The sequence below is a fragment of the Neopelma chrysocephalum genome, unplaced genomic scaffold (genome assembly GCF_003984885.1).
Source record: "Neopelma chrysocephalum unplaced genomic scaffold, ASM398488v2 Primary Assembly neopelma1_96942, whole genome shotgun sequence".
Classification (NCBI taxonomy): Eukaryota; Metazoa; Chordata; class Aves; order Passeriformes; family Pipridae; genus Neopelma; species Neopelma chrysocephalum.
Genome location: NW_020925585.1, coordinates 3,454,097 through 3,476,997, shown reverse-complemented (window position 1 = coordinate 3,476,997; position 22,901 = coordinate 3,454,097). Strand labels below are relative to the sequence as shown.

The 22,901-nt window shown below is 48.3% G+C and overlaps 1 protein-coding gene across 1 annotated transcript; it reads right to left on the bottom strand.

Moving 5' to 3' along the window:
- Positions 1-597: 597 nt before the first annotated feature.
- On the bottom strand, positions 598-12,093 carry LOC113960948 (centrosome-associated protein CEP250-like; the record flags this gene model as incomplete). The annotated part of the gene is made up of 18 exons (XM_027670911.1): positions 11,452-12,093; positions 10,746-10,783; positions 10,183-10,305; positions 9,420-9,523; positions 8,501-8,630; positions 7,491-7,559; positions 7,011-7,204; positions 6,505-6,632; positions 6,136-6,305; positions 5,246-5,392; positions 4,532-4,666; positions 4,123-4,266; positions 3,454-3,588; positions 2,830-2,995; positions 2,593-2,656; positions 2,378-2,426; positions 1,396-1,505; positions 598-763 (listed from the first exon to the last, which is right to left on the bottom strand). Coding segments are annotated over exons 1-18 (2,361 nt in total), but the record flags the coding sequence as incomplete, so codon positions are not given.
- Positions 12,094-22,901: the final 10,808 nt, after the last annotated feature.

Below are 22,901 nucleotides of genomic sequence, written 5' to 3'. Positions count from 1 at the left end.
TTAGCTTTGAAAGAGAAACAGGCCTTGTTGCTCCAGTGCCCTGCAAAGCCCACCAGAATGACTGCTGCTGCAGTGCTTGTGCTCTCTGCCCCCAGAGGACAAAGGAGGCTTTGCCAACAAATGGCATGAAGTAGGTGGCTTCTGGGCGGGAGGTTGCACAATCAAGATTTTCTTGCTAGCCTCGCCAGCAGCCTTGGAAGTAGCACATTAGTCAGTCTTCAGAAGCAAACACCACGTTGGGTGCAAAGCTATCCTTTGAAGCTGAGGAGTGGCAGCAACGAGTCTGGATTTTTCTTTGCCATTCCTTCCAACTTCTGCCACCAGCACCTTTCCTTTTACAGGCAAGCAACGCAGTAGAGACAGGCTCCAGGCAAATGTTTAGAGAGGCCAAGTGGGCAACAGGAAATACATTTGAAAAACCACCGAGGGAGAGAGTACAAGCAGGGTGGATAAGAGTATCATAAGAACAGAGGATAGGAAGGGCAGGGACACTGGCAGGCAGTTCACTTGAGAGCCTCTTTCTCCTCCGGATCATAAGAGCAACAGAGGACCAAAGCTCTGAAGATGAAATCAGTGCTGTTCACCCCGCCTCTTTACAAGGACAATCCATTCCAAGCCATGCGAAGCACAAGTGGGATCCCTTACCTCCCGACAGACAGCTGCTATCTGCCCTACGGCCAGCCATGTCTCGGTAATAACATCAGTCAAAGAGCCTCCGTCCATGTGCTCCATCACCAGCCAGAGCTCCTGACTGACAAGGTAGCTGGAAGAAGAAAACAACAGCGTGGAGAGGAATGTGCACAGCTTAACTGCCTTATGGAAAAGCCTGCTCTCCGGAGTTTTTTTTCCAGGTCACTTGTAAATGAAGACAGACTAAAAGGAAGAGACATTCTGCCTGGGCTAGACAGGGCTTACAATCTCCATGAAAAAAGGAGGTGGCTAAGGTGGCAAGCAAAGGCCAAAAGACATTTAGTAACAGCGAAGATGAACCTGGAACCGGGACACATCCCATCAGTTGGTTCATCCTCTTAGCACATCAGTTCTACCATTCATTCCAGCAGCAAGGAGACATAATTTTCACAACTTTTATCTAAGCAAGGAGGGTGTGCAGCACTGAGGACAGAATTTGGTCAACCCTTTGAGAAAAGAAGATGGAGGGTGAGAACATAGAGGCTGTTGATTTAGTAAGAGATCCAGGTTTTGGAAAACAGTCTTCAAACTGTGTCTGCCAGGAAGCACTAATGCAGACCAAATGCAATCTCCTCCCATACCTGCTATACAAGTAGTTAATAATAATGAAAAGATCCATTTTCTGCCAGGGAGTCAAAGGCTTTTTAACCTTTGCCTTGCAAGTCTGTAAATGAACATTCACAGGATAATACCAGAACTGCTTACCTGTCTACATAGGTGACAATATTGGGGTGGTTCTTCTCCCTCAGGACCAGGATTTCTTTGAGGAGTTCCTCATTGCTCTGTTGGTGGAGATTGACTTGCTTGATGGCCACCTAAAATGACGTTGAAAACCATGAACTTGAGACGTCTCTTGCACGAGAGACAAGGAGCACGGAGTGCATGATTTTGGAACGACACAGCCAAGCTCTACCAACACTCTGCACCCACATTCTTCCCAAATGGCCTTAGTCTGTCACCGCTGTTATCATTTACACACAATTTGCAAGCTCAAAGCAATGATGCTCTTGTGAAAGTGTATCCAAACAGCTGGTAATGCCTTAGCCTTTCTGATGTCTTTGCTGACAGCCAGAAACGAGAATTCAGGAAGGTGGAGCTGGAGCCCCAAAGAGCAGTGGGACTCTCTGAGGCACTACCGTGTCTGCTTACTACAAAAAGCATCTCTGTAATGGGCTGGCCCAGACATCAGACCAAACCAGGATGGTACTGCTCGGGAGAGATCTTTGCTCTTGGTAAACGTGTTCTCATTGGTCAATGTGTTTGCCAACCAGCTTCACTAGGACTGAAACACAAAGCTGCGTTGCAAAGGTGGTCTCTCCTTCATTGGCTTTTGCGTTAGATTTTCAAGATGAAAGCCCTGGTGGAAAAAAAGCTAAATCCTCTCTGTGTCTGACCCTGGGATGAAGAGAAATTGGGCCTGAATGAGGGCAGTCGCCGTCAGCCAGTCAATGCCCATTTATCACTTGAGACCACACTAGCGTGTCCTTCTCTGAAAGATAGCGCTGCCCTCCTTGCATTCTTTCAGGTAGTGAAGAAGGACAAAGTCTGCCCCAAAAGCATTTTGCAGGCTGCCTCTAGCCTGGGCTTCAGAGGAACGACCTGTGCAGCAAAGAGCGGCGACCCAGAGCTCCAGCCACAGAGGAGAGCACTCAAGAGCTGCAAAAGCTGCGGGGTTGTTGGCACTTACCTCTCGTCCCGTGACAGCATCGAATGCTCTGTACACGGTGCCGAAACCCCTAGAAACAGAACAGCAGCGAAGAAATTCCGATCAGCACTGAGAGGCGGGAGACTCTGAGCCCTGTGTCTGAACACGCTGGGAGCTTGCCTGACCTCCCGCTTGAATGTGGCACCAGCAAAATACCTGGCCCCTGGTTTTGTCGAAGGAAGTGTGGTTGCACTCACCCTTTGCCAATATTTTGCCATCCAGTGTATTTCTTCAGCGGATCTCCCACACTCACAATGCTCCCTGAAAGAAGCCAAATGCAACGTGCTCACTTCATAGCAGAGATAGCAGTTTCCAGCAGATCCAAAAGGCAGCCCCTCTGTGACACCAGAGTGAGCAGGAACATGTGGCACAGCTCAAACTGAGACATGCACACAACGCGCTGCTCTAGCAGACGAGAAATACACAAGACGTACTCAGCAGCTTCAGGGACTGCTCCTCTCTCAGCTCTCGCAGCTGCTCTGCGCCCAGGCGTGAGCTGGACCGACTGCTGGGGCTCGAGTTCTCAGGCTGGGGAGTGGAGGCTTCCTCACAGGGGGCTGCTGCAGCCACAGGTTCGCTGGCAGGTTCGCCTCTGTAGATCTGGAACAAGCAATTGGTTTGTGTCAGAAAGATGGCTGGCAGAGATGCCCCGGAGATCACATCTCAAATGCAAGGCTTCACAAAGATGGTGCCGCCAGGACTCTTCAACTGATTCATTAAACATTTTCACAGATTTTCTGAGAAATGACTGCAACAATGACCGCTCCACTTCGTGCCAACTCCTCCCTTCCCCCTCCAAGGACTACAGACACACAACCCTGTTGTGATGTTCTATCTCCTCCCATTGTCTCCTCTATTCCTTCAAATCTTAGGCAAGTGTTCAGTCTGCAGCACCTTCTGCCTTGACAGTTCCTGTGCCTCCCACAGATCTTGCTCAGCTTTGAGACCCATCACCTGCTGGGACTTGCCTGCCGTGCTCCTTCCCTCCTCAGTCCCAGCATCTACCTTGCAGGCCCTTGTTCCTGCCCTCCCTCTGTCAGCGGGCTACTCAGGCTTACCTGGCCATTCTCTCGCTCCTCTCTCGCCTCCTGCCTGCGCTGCCCTAGCTGCTGCTGGGTTTGGAGCAGCTCTACCTGAGTGCGGCACAGCTTCTCCAAGAGAGCGGTCTTCTCACGTGCCTTTTCTTGCAGGACCTGCAGAGAAAGGTGGAGGAGATGGCTTTCAACTTGCCCCACAACATCGGTGTGAGGTTGCGAGCTGACATGTCCACTCTGCCACCTCCAGGCAAAGAGAGCAAAGCAGTGCGAGACTACAGCTGTCAGCCATATCAGAGCCGATGAGGAAAGGGAAAGAACAGCTTGAAAGTTCACCCCATGCTGAATGAGGACAAGACGCACAATGGATACGGGCAACTTGTTCCCAAATCTATCTGGGACCCCATGTTCAGCTAAACAAACACCTCAAAAAACTAGGCTGGCAGTCACAGGCCAGCACAAATGCATGGGATGATTGCTGGCCAAGCGGCCAGAGGACTAGCCCTGCTGTCCAGGGTGGCAGCTGAGAGTCAGCGGCCCAGTAAGTCTCCTCCAGAGCAGCTGCGACGCAGACCACAGCAGGATGGCAGTCAGAGGGATCACCCCCACCAGCCTGCTGCTCTGCAATGGAAAGGCAAGAAGGGCAGAGAGCACCTGTGGCATGACTGCAGTGCCTACCGCTGTTTCACTCACCTGGTTTTGTAGAGCCTCCCTGTGCTGAAGCAGGAGACTGATTGCCTCTTGCAATCTCTCCATTTCTTCCTTTTGCCTCCTCTCCGCCGCCTTCATCTTCCTCTGAGCTTCCTGCAGCTCTGCTTCCAGCTTTTCCTTGATGTTCTGGAAACACAAAGGGAGAGAAAGTTCCTGGGACGTGTCATCACGCTCGGGTTTTCCCTCTGGCAAGCTCAAAATCCCATTCATTCAGCCACTTGGCTCTGCTTCTGCAACCCGCTCTGCTTCCAGCCTAAGCCTTCCCTCCTGGGGCTCATCTCTGGAGCCTGCAGGGCTCTGTGCTTTCAGGGCCTGCCGTAGTCCTTCCCTCCTCAGTCCCCAGGTCTACCTTGCAGGCGCTCCCCTCTGTCAGCGGGCTCCTCAGGCTTACCTGCCCATTTTCTCTCTCCTCTTTCACCTGCTGCCTGAGCTGCCCTAGCTGCTGCTGGGTTTGGAGCAGCTCTACCTGAGTCTGGCAGAGCCTCTCCAACAGTGCAGTCTTCTCACGCTCGACTTCTTGCAGGACCTGCACAGAAAGGAAGACACGATGGCTTTAAACTTCCCACACAACGTTGGTGTGGCAAGCCTCAAAGACTGATAGGCTCATGCATTCCCAAAGCACTGTGCTGCTGCTCTCCTGGGACATCCTCTGCCCACTGGGAGGCACAGACTCCTAAGTGAGACAGGCTGTATGAACATGGTCCAGCCATGACTGAAACTCCAGCCAGCTCTTAGGCAGCTAACAGGAAATGGGCGGCATTGCTCAAGTGTCCGATAGCCTTGCTGGCCAGGCTAATCCCTCCTCTTGTGCAAGAAGAGACAGTTCTGGGCTTGGTGTTCTCTTCAGGCCTACAACACTGTCCCTGCCTCTCCCTTCAATCTACACTCTGGGAGCCTGTCACATGAGAGGCCCTTTCCCTCATGGCCCAAGCTCCCATGGTTGCTAAAGCATCACTCCTGTTTACAAAGGGGCAACTAAGAGACAATTCTACCCAGACGGGTGGTGTCCAGAGAGGCACTAACAATAGGGGGCCCAGAAGATTCAAAAGCACCACACAAACCCTCCTTTCACAGTCTTGCCCTCTTGCTTGGCTCTGCCTCCTACCTTTTCTTGTTCAGCTTTCACGGTAGCAACTTCCTGCATCATCTCAAAGAGCGTTCTCTCGTGCTCCCTTTCTACCTCTGCCATGAGGTTTTGCTGTTGCTTCAGCAGCTCCCGCGTCTCCAAACGCTGGCCTTCCAGCTCACTTGCCTGATGAGGGGAGGAAGACACTTGCACGTGAAGCCCCAGCCAAGCTCATCCAATAAAGAAAGGGAAGCTTCATCCCTCCCACAACCCCCGACCTGAACAGTGCCCAGCAGTGCCTTTGTGCTCAGCACGGGGAAGAATGGAGAGGTCCCCTTGCCCTTTCTCTTTGCTGCCCCTTTCCTGGCACCTCTCTCCTCAGGATTCCTCCTTATTCTCAGAGGCTCTGTAGTCAAAGTTCATGGGCCTTTTCATGCCGGACAAGCTTTAGACGGACTGCAGGGCCAGGAGGAGGCCAGTACCCCAATGCCCTAGTCACAAGACAGGCCACCATCTGAAGGATCAGGAATAAGGAGCCTGTTCCATAGGCTTCAAGACCAAAGGTAACATCTCTGTCCACGGTGGAAGGACAGAAAGAAAGGAAGCCAGTTCCTGCGACTGCACTTGGCAGCAACGTTAGCAACCCGCTTCATGGCAGGGGGGAGTCGGGAAGATCCTGCCCTTCGCTGCCATGCTTTGGGTAGGGACCAGCAGCCTTCTGGGGAACTCGTCTTGTGCTCCTCACTCAATGGGTGGCTGCGTTTACTCTCCCAGCACAGTCCTGTGGGTCTTCACGGGCCCTCAATTACGAGCCCTTGGCTCAGCAACGTCTGGCCTATGGCAGACGAGTGCTGCCGTTTCATGCTGTTCTTCTGCTACGGGCAGTCACAAAGGTTGCCTGAGAAATTCAGAGGTGTATTGATTCCTACCAGCTTTTGCAGGAGCTTTCTTTTTTCTTCTTGGTGAGCACGTTCCCAAAGCCCGAGCGTACGGCTGCACTGCTGTTCTGCCCACTGCAGCTGTTGTGCCACCTCTTCCCGTTCCCGCTTCAGGAGGGAGCTCTGTGCTTCCAGGTCACGCCGAAGGCACTTGACATCCCCTGCAAACACGACAAAGGGCAAGATTCAGAGTCTACTCAAGCAGTAGGACTTTACTGATCTTAAGCCCTTTCAGTGTCAGTCTAGGAGGGACCTGCCCCCAGCTCCTTCTCTCCCCAGGGGCCCAGCAGACAGAGGTGGTTTCATAGCAACTTTTCTGGGCAGGGGGATCACCAGAAACAAAGCGCACGAGGCTCTCACCTTGTATCACCTCCTTGGCCTGCGTGATTGTGTGCACTTGGAGTTGCAGGTGACTCCTGACCATCTCCAGCTGAGAAACGTGCTGCTGAGCCTCAAAGAGGCTGCATTGCACGCTCTCCTTCGCAGACCTACAAATTGTGGAGATGAAGAGAAATCACTTTCTTGCTTCTGACACCCACCCTGGGAGGTTTTCCAGTCAGATGTGGCTCAAAGTCCTGCCGTTTAAATCACTGGAAGGTAACAGAAAAACTTGCTACCTTTACTTATTGCTCCCTAAGCAGGTGGTAGCCCAAATGACTTGGTTCTCTTTAAAGAGGAAGAGGGACCCCCAAAGGAACTTGGCAGGTTAGAGAGGTGGGTGGACATGTCTGGTGAGCAAGAATGCCCAGAGACTGTAGAGAAGTCAAAAGACCTTTCCCTGCTGCTGCTGTAACCAACTCTAGGTCCTGCACATGCAGCCCTTCAATCCTGTCCCTCCCACCAGGAGGTCTCCTCCCTGCCTTTACCTGGCCTCTGCCAGCTGCTCTGAAAGGCCTTGTAGGTCCCGCTCCAGGGCTGCCACTCGGGCCTCTAGGGCAGCCCTCTCATGCACCAGCAACTCCTTCTCTCTGGTCACCTGGGCCAGGGCGTGCCCTTGGCAAGAGAAGTCCTGGAGCAGCTGCTCCAGACCCCTGCTAGCTGACTGGGGCTGGTGGCAAATCTGAAAGTGGGACAAATGACAGTTAGAGTCCTTCCTGGGGAGCTCTGTGCAAAGAGCCAGACCCTGCCACTTTGGAATCTGTGGGCTCAAAGTTTCAGAGCATCTGCCGCATGGCACACTCTGGGAAATGCTCAGAATGGTCCACTGTTGCTTTAAGACGGTGAAGACCTGACTGGTGAGGCTGGTGGGGAGAAAGAGGAGCTGGGCCTCTTGCTTATCTTGCCCCTGGCTCCAGCAAGGCCTGAAACCTGAGGGATGTCTGGAGGGAAGCAGAGGTCTCACGCACCGCTGTTGCTTCAGTGAGGCACAGAAGAGCACCACGCCTCTGTAACAGCCAATAGACACGCTCCCTTCCCTGTGGAAAAGCAAAATTGTTAAAAGACAGGCTCACTAAGGAGCCAAAGAGGCGTGCAGATGAAGGTCAGAGAGCCTCTGCTGCCACCTGCGTGCCTGGAGGAGGAGCAAAGCATTGATTCTACCTCTTTTGTCAACTGTGAATTGTCAACAATTTTGTCAACAACTGGGATGCAAGGGCGGGTATTTTCTGCTAAATTCCCATGCCCATTACACAACACATACTAATACCCAGGGCTGCCACAAGGCACAGACACTGCTAACTCCAAAGGGATGTGTAAGGTGCTACAGGCTTGCCTGGGACCAGAACAGCTCCTTCCCCACAAACGTTCCTCCCCCAGACGACATGTTTTCCTACGACAGTCCTTCCAGAACTGACAGCTTACAAACTGAAACTCTAGTGCTGGAAACTTTCAGGAAAGGTTGAGCAAAAGCAGCTTTGCTTGCTGAAGGAAGTGAGACGACACCAGAATACTCCTCCTCAAGAGGAAGGTGTCACCTCCTTCAGTGTGTCAAGCAGCAGCATGCAATGAGGGGAGGCTTGGCAGGGAGCAGCCCACTGTCATTTCTAAACTCAGGGAAGTCCGACTGAAGACCTCCCTCAGCCTTCTTTACTCCAGGTTGAACACCCGCAGCTCCCTCAGTTGCTCCTCATCAGACTTGTGCTCCAGAACCTTCCCAAGCTCCCTTGCCCTTCTCTGGACACGCTGCAGCCCCTCAATGTCTTTCTAATTGTGAGAGGCCCAAAACCAAACACAGAACTTGAGGTGCGGCTTCACCAGTGCCCAGTGCAGGGTGATGGTCACTGCCCTGGTCCCGCTTCTTTCCAAGAAGGAGAACAAGCCTGAGCCCGCCTTCTACTGCCCGGAACAGCATCTGGGCTGGTCTTGCCAGTGCAACTCCCTCTCCCACAAGTGCCAGCGAGGAAGAAAGTGACCATACCTTTGCCAGTGCCTGGGTAAGGTCAGCTTTCTCCTCCTTCAGCAGATCCTTCTGGAGCTGCCATTCCTCCACTGCCAACTCCCGCTCTGAGAAGGAGGGTTTCCTCTCAACTACCGCCAGCTGCTTTGGTCTGTGAGAACGGGACAGACAAACAAGTCTTGAAGAGCAAAACAGTCTCCTTTCCAAAACCAAGACTACATCCTATGTCCCACAGGTGGCAGCTGCAGTGACTTCCAACAGCCTTCTAGTTGGAATGCTGGAATTCCCTGACTAGAGCTGTGTCACCCTTTGTCCTTGATGCAGGTGAAACACTCGTCCTTGAGAAAGGAAAACAAGCTTCCAGAAATCACAGACCTTTTCCAGGAAGCTCACGTATTCTCAACTGAACAGCTTCCTGCCTGCTGGGTCTTATTCTGCTTTTTGATACATTGGCTAGGAGACTTCCCCAAGGTCTTCTTTGGCTGAGACATACTTTCTAAATCCAGATTACTATTCTCACAATTCCTCTTGCCTTCAGCGGGGAAACAACGAAAGAGCCTGCAAGCTCTAGGGCGAGGAGATGTGTAGGAATCTCCAGGCCAGTAATCACAGGGTCACAGGGTGATTCAGGCTGGCAGGGACTGCAGGAGGCCTCTGGCCTAATCTTCTAATCCAAGTACATGAACCTCTGTTCTTTCAGCCTCTGCCTGTCCCCAGCGGCTCTGGTCTCGTTTGGAACGATTTTTTCCAAGGTTCATAAAGCAAGCACAAGGACAGTGCTGTGCTGTATCTCAGGAGCCAGCCAGCCCTGCCCACGTGCTCCCTTCTCCCCTCTATGCTACAAACGACGGGCAGGCAAAATTTCTTCTTTGATGGGGGTTTCCTAAGTCCCAGCAATGCCCATCCCTGCCCAGAGAAAGCAAGAAAGCTTAACACTCACAGGAGCTCCTGGACACTGAGCCCTCCATCCATCCTCTCCTGCCACTCCACCTTTTCCATCTGCACTGCAGAGTCCTGACTGGTAGAAAGCTCTTCTGTCAGGGCCTGCAAAATGATTGTGGAGTTGGTATGTACGTGTCTCAATAGAAGCAGGGAGCATTTCCCTTCTCTGATCTGCTCAACTGACTTCCCCTGAGTCTTCCAAGGTTTAGGGAACGGCCCTTAGAAACTGCCTGCCAGCCCTTCAGACATAGCCCTTCCCTCTCCAATGCAGAGCTGGGTAGGATTCTTCTCCCCAGCCTTGGGGCCTGTCAAAGTTAGGGGTGTGGTCTAAGTTGTGCCAGGAGCTACTTAGCTAGTCCATGGAGAGGGACAGCTCCCGCCAGGGGAAAGTGTCTCCTCCGTATCCTGCAAGGCCGTGAAGTGCGTCTTTGGAGCGCTCTGTGCGCTGTCAACAGGGAGCCTGCACAGACACTGTGCACAAACCTGCTCCCTCTTCCACTGGCAGCATGCCAGGACACGGTGCTACCTCTTCTCTGGTACCAAGAGAGATTCACCGGCCTCTCAGGATACCAGGAAACCGATGGCTACACGTGAAGGTTCAGAACCCACTTTCCAGGGGTCAGGGGCTGCGGTGGAGCGCTGGTGTCCTAGAGAAACTCCAGCCCTCAGCATCTTCAGCCACAAAGGGCGAGTGCTGTGTGAGCAGAAACGTGCAGCTCTGCACTGCAGCAGAGACAGTGCCAAGCAAAGCTGCCACTTACTGCTTCGGCATGTTCAGGCCGTGGAGTGGCAACACGTGGAGGTGCGTTGGCATGGCCCTCCTCTTTAGCCTCATCTTCAGGAAGAGAGAGAGCCCGAGGAGGTTCTGCTGCTGGTGTTGTGCTCTGTGGACAGACAGCAGCGTGAGGGACAGGGTTGGACCTGTCTTTTAGGACCTGATTTCTGCTGAGCTTCTATTTCCTGCTGGACCGCGGAGAAATCATGAACTTGGATGGAAGGAGGATTCTAAGTCCTTCAAAGTACATGCAACTGGGCTAATTAGACCCATGAGACACTAAGGCATATTCTTGTGAATTGGATATTGCACCCTGGCTGCAATCAGCAAGCAACCTTCTGTCTGCAAACCTTGACTTTTCTCTGTTAAGAAGCTCTTGGATGGAAGATTAGGAAACAGGCAGCGATCCCTTTGCTCCTGCTGATGCAGGCACTGAAATGGACTGTCTTTCAGCCCGCCAGGCTGTCACTCTACTGCAAGAGGCCAAGCTCCCAGCTTGCTCCACAATTCTCAAGCACCAGAAAGGTCAAAGGGGCCTTTCCCACTCACCGAAGGATGGGCTTCTCTCCATCCACGTGTGATGTGTCCTGCAAGAGGAAAGGGAAAAGCAACCGGATACTGTTAGAAAACAGTCTGTGCTGGGGAATCCCACAGAACAAGTCAACCCAAAGCGGGAACATGTTCCTGTACTTTTCTTTTTTTTAAGAAATTGCAGGCACTAATTCCCTTTAGCTTGCTGAAGACATTTCCCCAGGAAAGCTCCCCCAGAATCCCCCTTAGCTGTAGCACTTCTATTCTGTCACAGTAGGGGAGCAGCTGCTGGGTTCAGAAGCATACACTTGTTGTGGAGTTTGCACTTCATCACAAAGGGAATCGCTATGTCAGCACAGACAGTAAGTGTCAAGTCCCACAGTCAAATCCTTTATTGAGGGAATGAAGAAAAAAGATGCTCTCCCTCAATTCTGGAGAGAACTGCAGAGTTTTTAGAAGGACTCCTGGCAAGGTCTCCCAGTCGGCATTGTGCAAGTTGAGCCAACCGGACGTGACATGAGGAAATGACAGATTCCTCTGGTACAGCCCACCTTGTGGAGGGAAGGGAAGCCCTGCAGGTTACATTCCAAGTGCTGCCCACACTGTGCTGGCTAGAGACACCCTCTTCTTAGCTGAAGCTGTTGACAGGAGCTTTACCTAACTAATGCCATCTTTGTGGCAGTTTTGTTTCAAGATGCCGCACCTTGGAGACCCCTCTACTTACTTGTCAGGTGAGTCAAAAAGTAGCCGGAATAGGCCAAAGAAAAAGCAGTGCAAACTGCTCCACAGAGTGGCTCCATCGCTGGAGCGGTGCTGCACAAGTCCGCCGACCGTACAACACCAAGAGTAGAACAAAAGAACGCTCCCGTCAGGGTGCAAACCGTTGGCTGAGACGCCTCGATCAGGAGGATCCTCCTGCACTGAGCCTGCCCAAGAGCTGCTCTGCACACTGAGGCCTGCCAGGCACCAGGGTAACCTTCCCTCGACAGCACTGTGACGTGGCAACATCCCATGACATCACAATGGCAGCCGCTGCAGGTGGGTTTGTGAATTTACGCAGAGCAATCCAACCTTCTCTACAGCAAACGTAGAAGACGAGCCTGCAGAGTTCTCCTCTGTCCCAAAGCAGTACCAAACTCCCTTGTGGTGCACAACCTTGCCCAGACATGCCAAGACTCTTGCCTATTGGTGGGCAACACAGTGTGTTTGAGGAGCTTTACACTGGACTTTTCACGCTTAGCCACTCCAACACATTTTGCTGAAATGATCACTGCTGTCTGATTGAAAGGGAACCCCCAGCCTGACACAATTCCCTTTCAGCATGCCAGGGAACACTGCAGGGCAAAGGGTCTGCCTTTCAGCTCTCACAGTCCTGACACTGAGGGGTAGCAGAACTGCTAAGGAGGTGTCTTTGTTGAGCTCTTGTAGGTTCTCTGCTGTAAATAGAGAGAAAGCAGGCACTCGGAGAACAGGCTGAGAGGTGGATGAATTCCTGGAGGTCTGGCTGAGAGTGGCATTGGGACACTGACGCAATCGCTGAAAGCCCCAGCTCTAGATGGAAACTCTGTGGAGGAAATCTTGCTTCAGTTACCCAGGATAACTCCCTAAATTTGAAAGCCTGCCATTTTCCCCATTTACTGCACGGCTAACACTGACCAGCCATTTGTTGGGCTCGATGAAGGAAGAAGGACACCTTAGTGGGGACAGCCAAGTAACAAACCTACGTCACCCTGCTGCTGCAGAGCTCTGGCATCGCAAAGAAGCCCTTTGGGGTCTGTGACTCACCTGCAGGAGCTTCCCTGGGCACATCTGTGAGGCACAGAGAAGGGACTAGAGTGCACATCCAGAGAGAAGGAAAAGAAAGTGAGAACCCAGTGTGGGACGACTTTGAAGGTGGTGGTAGGAGGAAAGCAGTGGGCCCAAATGGGCAAGTGCCATTTAAAAGGGGAGCTGTGAGGCAGAGACCAAAGAGATCAGGTGGTGGGCAGGCCTCAGGAAGGCAGGGTGAGGAAAAGAGAAAAGCCAGAACCCTAGGAAAGCTTGAAAGCATCCTTTCCCCTTCCGTCTCTTTCAGCCAGTTCTTTTCTCCCGCGTCAAAATACATTCCTGAGCATTACCGGCAAGGGACTGGAAAAGTCTCCTTTGATTTCCATTCTCAGTTAAAAAATAAAATGAAGAGAGAAAGACCTGGGCTTTTGGTTTTGTCTAGTTTTGAGGCCAAGTTCGCAGTCAACATCAGAAGACATCTAGAACAGCTGGTGGGTTTAGAGATCGTATTTCAGGAAGGAGGCTGGATGAGTCATCCTGGGAAATGAAGTCGAAATGTACTCCCATGCACATGGGTAATGAAGTAGCCCCGGTGATTGGTCGGGGGAGTCACGTGTTGCTTTGAGATGCATATATAAGGTGTTGTCTCATTTGAATAAAGAGGATTTGGCTCAGAATTCCCAACTATCTACCTGGGTTTATATAATTTATTTACATGTTATATTAATACTCCACAGATGAGTTTTTTGGCTCTGTCACCTTAATATGTGGGATAAATGAAATCCTCCAGCACTATCTTTAAGTGTTAGTGAGTCTTGCTTTACATTATGCTTGCCAGGGTGTGTATGTGTGTAGTGGATAAAGACCAGCTCCTACACGCTCACACACACAACCTTTCCAGGTATTTAGATATTTTTAGCAAACAAATTTGTTCATTGGTTCTAAATTACATAATTCTCTTTAATAATAAGTATTCTATCCTCTATTGGTTATTGATTTCTCACTTCTCATGGTAATTAGTCCACATTTTTCAGTCTTTTTACCAGATAAGGAATCACATACTGATTGGTCTATTTTGGCCTCTTCTTTATCTTCTGGTTTCTGCAAAATGTCTTTGTGATACCTAAATTCTGCACGTCTTGTGTCCAATTTCAGCAGTACATCTCTCTCTTCCAGGATTTGTTCACTGAAGCATATTAAGGTTAGCTTAGCAAAACTTAAAGTTTCAGTAATTTTCCCAAGTTCTGTTCACAGAGAAGCAGCTTATGACAAACTTTGCTAAATGCTGGCTAAGACTAATTTAAGAATAACACACTATTTGTGACTAATATACTGGCTATGACTAATTTAAAAAATTAATTAAAAGTTATTTAAAACCAATAATTAAAAAAAATTAAAACGTTAAAAAATTTCCAACAATTCCCCTCATTGGAAGTGATCCTAATTTTTTCTTTTAAGATTACTTAAAATTCACTCACTTTAAATCATTGAGTATTTAGCAAAATTTAAGAGATTAAAATATAATAATTGCTATTAAAATACTAAACTGTAAATAAAACCTATTAGATCAAGCTTATTACTTTTATCAGAGTACTTCATATCTGAAAACATGGAATCCAACCTTTTTTAAGACTAACTTAAACTTATCGTGTTGAAATTATCCGGTACCTTAACAGTACTAATGAAGATCCTTAACACTATGTGAACAAACTTAAGTTTATAGAAAAAATCCACTATACGGAGTAGCCAGCCATCCTTTTGAGACCTATTTTAGTTTTAGATAAGATAGTTTTCATTAGATCTGCACATTCTGTTACATCCCATTTTGCTAGTTTGGAATAAAATGCATAAACCAACAATTAATACCAAAGCTAAGATAATTATGCCAATCAGTTTTCTTGTGATTGCACTTGAATATGGGATCCATGACGTTATCCAACTAAACAGATCTTCCCCTTGATTTTCTAGTATTTCATGAAAGATTCTGATGTTCTTTCTAATTTCCTCCAAATCAATCTGAATCCTCAAAGTCTGATCTAGAGCTGTTCAGTTTTGTTTGACTACTTTTGAAAGGCTGGTAATTTCTTGTAGCAAATAAATTGGATCATTTGTTTGGTTTTCTGTTTGTTCAATAACTCTGGATATGTTCACTGTAGCTTTCTCCAATTCAGGTACCCCTAACCATGGTAGAAGTCCTCTCACAAACTTGTGGAATCCAGAGGACTTCTAAACTATTAGATTTAAATTTCATTTGTGTCTTGTTATAAAAGTGTCATTGAACATTGGAGGTCTTAATAATTGCTATTTCAACTGACAGAATTTGTGGATCTATGAAGGATTGGGCTGCTTTTCTCTCCAAAAGGAGCATCACTCCAGTTACAGGAAGAGCACTGGAGAATACACTTCGTAATGGAAGTCCCATCATCTGAATACTTTCATCTGAATGAACGGGAAATTGGGAACAAATCCAACAGTAACTGCTTTTTGTTATCAGCTTACATTATTTTAAGTGTGAGTTTTTCTTCCAAGGGTCAGGTAGTATTTGTCCTATTTTTGTCATATTAGGGTGGTCCTTAGGGAAAAGGACATCATTCTCTTTCCCCTCTTGCCCTCTTACCCTTCAGGGACTCGAAGCCATACTTGCCACCACAATTGCTAGGATGGTTGACTACTCCAGGCACAAATGACTGTGCTGCAATACTGGAAACATTGCTCTGAAAACACAAAAAGATACACCATTTTACATCTCTCATTGCAGAACTTTATCTGCAGTGGATTTGCTGTTTGCTGTGCTGTCCAGTGCGGTCCTTCTGTGTCCAAGGCTGGCTTAATTAATGTATAGTGAATTCAGGAGTCCCTGCCTGGTTTTTTTATGCCTGTGTAGGCAGTCAAAAGAACTTGAAATGGTCCTTTCCACTTCTGCTTGAGTGGTTCTTCACTCCATGTCTGCACATACACCCAGTCTCCCATCTGATGAGGATTTACTTGAACATTCAAGGTTACTGGTGAGGCTAAAATGAACTTATGCAGTGATGAAAGTGTTTTTCCCAAGGAAATTACACATTCTTTTAAATTTTGATTACCTATCATGTGGCTCTCTCTAGGAACAGTTACAGTTTGATATGGTCTCCCTTAACAGATTCAATATGTGCTTACCTTTTCCTTGCAGCTTGGCTGGATTCTAGTTCTCAACAATGCCAGGGGAAGAGCCTGTGGCTATTTAAGTGAGGTTTCTTGACAGATTTTGTTTATCTGCCTTTTTAGTCTTTGATTCATTCTCTCAACTTTCCCACTAGATTGTGGTCTCCAAGGTGTATGTAAATTCTATTTGATTCCTATGTTTTGGACAATTTTTGCACAATTTCTGTTACAAATTGAAGTCCCCTATCTGAGAACATTCCCAATGGAATTTCAAATCGGGATATTACTTCTTTTAACAATACTTTAGTAACTTCCCTTGCTTTGTTGGTACAACAGGGAAAAGCTCAGGCCATCTAGAAAACACATCAACTAAAACAAATAGGTATCAATATCCTTCTTGTCAAGGCAACTCAGAAAAATCTATTTGCCAGTAATCTCCAGGATTGTTTCCTCTCCCTGTAGTCCCTAAAGGAGGGCTTTTGTAGGACTGTGGATTGTTTTGGAAACGTATTTTACACATACTGACTACACTTTTGATGACTCCTGTCATTTTTTTCATTGATTACTTGATGCTTCAAGTTATCTATAATAGCTTCTGCTCCCCAATGTGCTTCTCTGCGTTTATCTTCTGCTACTTGTCTCATTATTGCTTGAGGTACTATGACTTGTTCTTCTGCTGTTACCCACCATCCTTCAGAATTTAGGTGGTCTTCCAAAATTTCAGCTAAGTTTTCATCTTGGGCTTGGTACTCTGGGGTTACATTTGAAAAGTTCACGCATTTTGATGGAGCAACTATTAGGATGCTTTTGTCTGCCACATCTCTAGAAGTTCTATCTGCTAGTCAATTTCCTACATTAGTTGGTGTATTTCCAAATTGATGAGCTTTACAATGCATGAGAGCCACTTCAGTTGGTAACTGAATATTTTCTAGTAATTTCCTAATAACATCTCCAAATTTGACAGTGGATCCTTGTGCTGAAAGGAGCCCTTTCTTTCTAGATAGCTCCATACTCCAAATGCATATCTAGAATCAGTCCATATGTTGACATTCTTACCTGCAGGCAATTCTGGGGCTCACTGCAGAGCGATGAGCTCAGCTTTTTGTGCAGAGATGTTAACAGGTAACAAGTTATCTTCAATTATTTCTGTTTGGGTCACCACTGCATACACAGATTTCTGCTTTCCTTTGCACACAAAACTGCTCCCATCTGTGAATAGTTCTCAGTCTGGATCTTCTACTGGAGTATCCCTTAAATCTTGTCTGCTGGAGTAAACCTGCTTGATAGTTAGAATACAGTCATTTTGTAAGTCTTCTTGGCATTCTGGTACAGATTCAGGGAATATAGCTGGGCAGTAGTCATTTTCAGTTCTACATCATCCTGTTCCAACAGGACAACTTGATATTTATGCATCTGATTTGGGGATAACCAGTGACCCCTCCTTTTGTTCTAGAACAGAGATAACCATGTGTGGAACATAAACAGCAATTTTCTGGCCCATGGTCAATTGCTGGTCTTCTTGTATTAAAAGGACAGTTGCTGCTACAACTCATAGGCAGTTATAAGTCCCTTATTTACATTGTCCAGTTCTTTGGAAAAATATCCCATGGCCCTTTTCTATGCCCCCAGCCTATGAGCTAGCACACCTAATGCAAGGTGTAAGTGTTCATGTACAAACAGTTGAAAAGGCTTGGTCAAATCAGGTAATTCCAACACAGAGGCTGATATTAGAACTGTCTTTAAGTTTCTGAAAGCCGTCTGGTATTCTGAACTCCACCGTAGTATCTCCTTAGGGTTTTTCAGGGCCTCATATAAAGGTCTTACCAACAGTCCATGTTAGGAATCCATAGCTGACACCAACCCACCATTCCTAGAAATGTTCTTAACTCACGTACAGACCTTGGCTCCAGAGTTTGGCAAATTCATAGAATCATAGAATCAACTGGGTTGGAAAAAACCCCCTGAGATCATCAAGCCCAACCCTTGATCCAACACCACCATGGTTACTAGACCATGGCACTAAGTGCCACATCCAGTCTCATCTTAAAAACCTCCAGGGACGGTGAATCCACCACCTCCCTGGGCAGCCCATTCCAGTGTCTGATTACACTCTGTAAAGAATTTCTTCCTAATATCCAACCTAAACATCCCCTGGCACAGCTTAAGATCATGTCCTCTTGTCCTACTTCTGGTTGCCTGGGAGAAGACACCAACTCCCACCTGGCTACAACCTCCTTTCTGACAGTTGTAGAGAGTGATGAGGTCTCCCCTGAGCCTCCTCTTCTCCAGGCTGAACAGCTCCAGCTCCCTCAGCCTCTCCTCATAAGACTTGTGCTCAAGTCCCTTTACCAGCCTTGTTGCTCTTCTCTGGACCTGCTCCACCACCTCAATATCCTTCCTGAGCTGAGGGGCCCAGAACTGGACACAGCACTCCAGGTGTGGCCTCACCAGCGCTGACTACAGGGGGAAAATCACTTCCCTAGACCTGTTGGCCACACTGTTCCTGATCCAGGCCAGGATGCCATTGGCCTTCTTAGCCACCTGGGCACACTACTGGCTCATGTTCAGCTTCCTGTCAATCCAAACTCCCAGGTCCCTTTCTGCCTGGCTGTTCTCCAGCCACTCTGTGCCCAGCCTGTAGCGCTGCAGGGGTTTGTTGTGGCCAAAGTGCAGGACCCGGCACTTGGCCTTGTTGAACCTCATCCCATTGGATTCAGACCATCTCTCCATCTTGTCTGAAGAGCCCTCCTGCCCTCCAGCAGATCAACACTCCCTGCCAACTTGGACAATCTGCAAATTTGCTAATGGTACACTCAATCCCCTCATCCAGATCATCAATAAAGATATTAAACAGGACTGGGCCCAACACTGATCTCTGGGGGACACCACTATTGACCGGCCGCTAGCTGGATGCAGCACCGTTCACCACCAATATCTGGGCCTGGCCCTCCAGCCAGTTTCTAACCCAGCACAGAGTGCCTCTGTCGAAGCCGTAGGCTGCCAGCTTTTTCAGGAGTATGCTAAAAAAGTTCCTTCCTTTTTGTTCTGAGGCTTTGCTGTACCCAGGAAATGGTGAATCCCAGATATGTCACATGCTGTTACAGGTTAGGAATCCAAGAGGGGGAATTTTTTCTTCCCCCTGCCCCCCACTGTAGGAAAAACGGAGTTTGAATGAAAAGGGGAAAGGGAGTCAATTAGCCTTACAAAAGAACTAGCTGGCCAGGCCGCATTCCTAGCTGATGGCCCATCAGAGGCTGGGGGGAAAAGGGAGGAGTTTTGGGAGGGGGTGGGCTGGTAGACTGCGGATTTCGCTCTCTAGAACGGAGACAGACTCTGTGTGCGGGCAGTTTGGGAGAGGGGAGCCTTGAGGTCGGCTTTCTTTCGCTGGCCCCTGCTTCCTAGCAGGCTGCCTTTGCCTCCGGCCTGAGTTTTGGTGTGTTTTTCATCAGAGAAGTCTTTGTGCTCACTGGGAGAAAAAGGAGGAGCCCTGAGACATCGTCATCTGAGGACAACAGTGAGTTATGTGGGGGTGGACTGTTTTTTTTCCCTTTCCCCCTTCTTCCATTGGGGGAAGGGTCCCCATTTTCTTTTCGGCTTCTCCCGCGATCTGAGACCAACCCCCCTCCCCGGACCCCCTTCCCGCGCGGTGACCGCCAGAGCCCGACAGTGCCCCTGCAGGTCAACACAGTGTACTGCAGGCTCTGCACCTTCAGCGACCCAACAGCGCCCCCTGCCAACCGTGATTAGAACTGCGCTAGAAGACAGAGAAGTATTCAGACTTCTTCTTTTGTTTGAAGGGGGCTTTTGGGTACAGGACTACTGTCTCGTTTTTTTTGTGTTCTGTTACTGTTCTTGACAACATACATATATCTTTTAATAAAGATATATTTATATTTATATTTATATTTATATTTATATTTATATTTATATTTATATTTATATTTATATTATATTATATTTATATTGTTATTTCTTCTGTTTTTCCACACTTCCTCGATGAAAGCCTCTTAATTTTGAATTTACAATTGCTGAGAGAGAGAAGTTTGGTCTATCTCATAACTCATCCTCTTTAACAAACATTCCAGTCTCTTCAGACTGAGACATGCTTTTTAGCAATCTGAACCTTCTTGTTGGATACCCTGTAACCAGTTTAGTAAACTTGCAGTCATTTTAATGCATCCAGTTTGAGTTTCTGTAGCAATTAAAATATCATCTAATACTGCAGCAAAGTGATTTCTTCATTCCCCTTTTTCCATATTTCCAATTCGTTTGCCAATTGGTTCCCAAACAAAGTGGAGCTATTTTTAACCATTTTGGGAGAACGGTTCACATTAATTGGGTTTTACAGGCCATCGGGCTTTCCCATTCAAAGGCAAACAACAGTTGACTTACAGTTTCAAGTGGTATGCAGAAGAAAGCATCCATAAGATCCAAAACACTGAACTGCTCATCAGATCCTTTAATTGTGTTAAAAGTTCATAAGGACTTGCTATTATGGAGTGTATGTCTTGCACTATTTTATTAATAGCTCTGAGATCTTGCACTAGCTAGTATTCATTGGTATGTGGCTTCTTTAGCAGTAGGATAGAAGTATTATATTCTGACTCATGTTCCCTTAGTAATCCATGTTGCAAAAATTTAGCAATTAATTCTTCTAACCCTTGCCTAGCATCTAACTTCAAAGAATATTGTTTCTGCCTTACTGGTCTGGCAGCAGGTTTCAACTGTATTCTTACTGGTTCTACTGCTTTTGATTTCCGTGAAATTCCAGTATCCCACACCAAGTGACAGCGTTTTCCACCTCTGGGACATTGCTGCTGCACTGGTAACTAACTGGCTAAGGAGAGTTTTAAATGCATTTGGGTTTTCCATGTCAGGGTGGCTACCTAGCCTCTTTCAGACTTCGATAATGATTATAATTGTGATTATTGTAATTTGGATCATTGTCCATTGCATTAAGATCACTATAATGAAATCAGTCTCCGCAGTAAAATATACTCCCTTAAACCCCACCTGTGACATTGACATGCTCCCAAAACTGACCTATATAATTGACATTCCCCATCTGCCTCCTGTCAACATGTTAGATGTCCTCATAAAATGCTAAGATGGTACCCCTGTCCCTGTTTGTCCATTGCTACTGTTAATTGTTCCTATGATGTTGGTTACTACCGCATGCTTATTTATTCTTATTGTTGATTGATTGTTCATTGCTAATGGTACTTGAAGAATGATAATCCACAGTAGGCATTGCGACTCAATAATATCGTGTCTCCTATTAACTTTGAAGGCAAGAGCTGACCACACTGTCACTCCAAAGACACTGGTTGGATCATGATAGTGGTGCCGGGGTAGAGTATGGCAGAAGCACCCAGTATCCCCACTTTCGGCATTGTCATCGGTGTTGATGCCCTGCTGAAGAGGTAAAGGCCTTCTGGGTTGTGCTTTTTTGTGCTACAAATGAGGTGATTTTGATGTGGTGTGTTTTGTCTCCCTGTCTATTTGGGCTGTATTACAAGAGGCCTGTGGGGAGATTGTTGTCTGACCCATTGGGACAAGCATGAGAACCTTGGAGGATGAAGACATAGGGGTTTGAGAAAGGATCTGACAGAGAATCCAGGTAAAGAACACAGCTGGAGCCATCCTCAAGGCAACACATGCCCATAGTTCAGACATCTTCTGTATGAACATGATCTCTCCATCAATAAACATATGTTCATGGCAACTACCTACCACGGTAGGCACTGCTGATTGTTGGCACATGTCACAGAGCCCTCTGTGAGCCACTGCCTTTGTGACCCGTCTCTGGCATTGACACAGCCACCCCACATAACGCTGGCAGACAAAACAAGACAGGACGGGACAAAGGGGCGCTGCAAGGAGCCCCTGTACAACCACTTCATGCTTTTCTGATGCAAAATTCAGTGGGATGGCAGAAAAATTGCCCAGTATGCCCTGGCTGGCCTGGGTTGGGGGGGGGGAGGAGGAGGAGGAGGAGGAGAAAGGCAGAGGGGCTGCCCAAGCACAACAACCTCAAGAAGTGGAAGCAGTCCAGCCACTGCAGACAGGTAAGTGGCTGAGCTGGGCCATGGGGCTAGGGCTGCAGCCCAATCCTATCCCCCATGGACATCCCCAGGGAGCAAGGGGAAGTGGGAATGGAGCTGATTCCCCCAGCATCCATCTCCATCCACTAGGCATCCTCAGCCCCAAGCTGCTGCCAGAAAAGACAGGGGTTGGTGCCCCTACTATTCCCTGTCCCAGGGCTATCCCTACTTGGGGAGTGCAAGGCTTGACTGTTCTCCAGCCTCTCCTGCAGTCCCTAAGCTCTGACTGTGCTTGGGTTTTGCCAGATCCACTTGGGGAACTGCTAGAGGAGGAGCACACCCATGGACTCTTCCACAGATGCACACAGGTACCCACAGACTTCCACGCCTGGGATGGGGCTGCTGTTTCTGCTTAGTGGGGAACAGCTGTCAGAGCACTGGATGTGACATCCTTCTCTTCCCTGCCCTTAGATGTTTTCAGACTTCCATAAGACTACTGATCATGAAGACAAGACCACCATGGTCCTTGAGGGCACGGCAACCTCCAACTCCTGTAAAGCAGAGGATGGTGCTGCCACAGTGGATATTTTCATGGGAAGTGGCAGCTCCCATTGGAATAAAGTGAGTAACTTGTGGCCAGGGCTGGAGTCCCCCATGAAACATGAATCCTCTCAAGCTGGGTCTGCTGGCCATCCAACACAATTTCAGACCAGCACAATATAATAGAAAAGGAAGCATTTCTCATGGGAAGCTGTGGAAATGCCTCACTCTATCAACACTCCAATTCTCTGCTGTGTCTCCTCCAGGTGCCAACCATTGTGAAGGACATTCACCAACAGCTTACGAAGATCACAGATATGTCTCATAAAGACAGGTTGCACAAGACCCTTCAGGAGATGACAGTTGCACAGCCCCATGATGTGGTGGTGACCCTTCTGCGCTGCGCCCCATCGTGTGACAGGTACAGAGCCCACCTTCTTTGAGGGCTCAGGACTCACAAGCCATTAGAGCCCACCAGCCTACAGAGCAAATCCCATGTGGGCTGCCAGACAGATAGAGATTTTCAGGTGCCTCTGACCCCTCTGTGTCCCAGCTGAGCTATGTCAGCCCCAGAGCCCATTGCCACACTCCATTTATGTCCCTCAATGCACCATTACTTGTCTGCCTACTGCCCACAGAGGCAGGCTCACTGGGTGCTGCTGGTGAGGGGCAGTGCACAGAG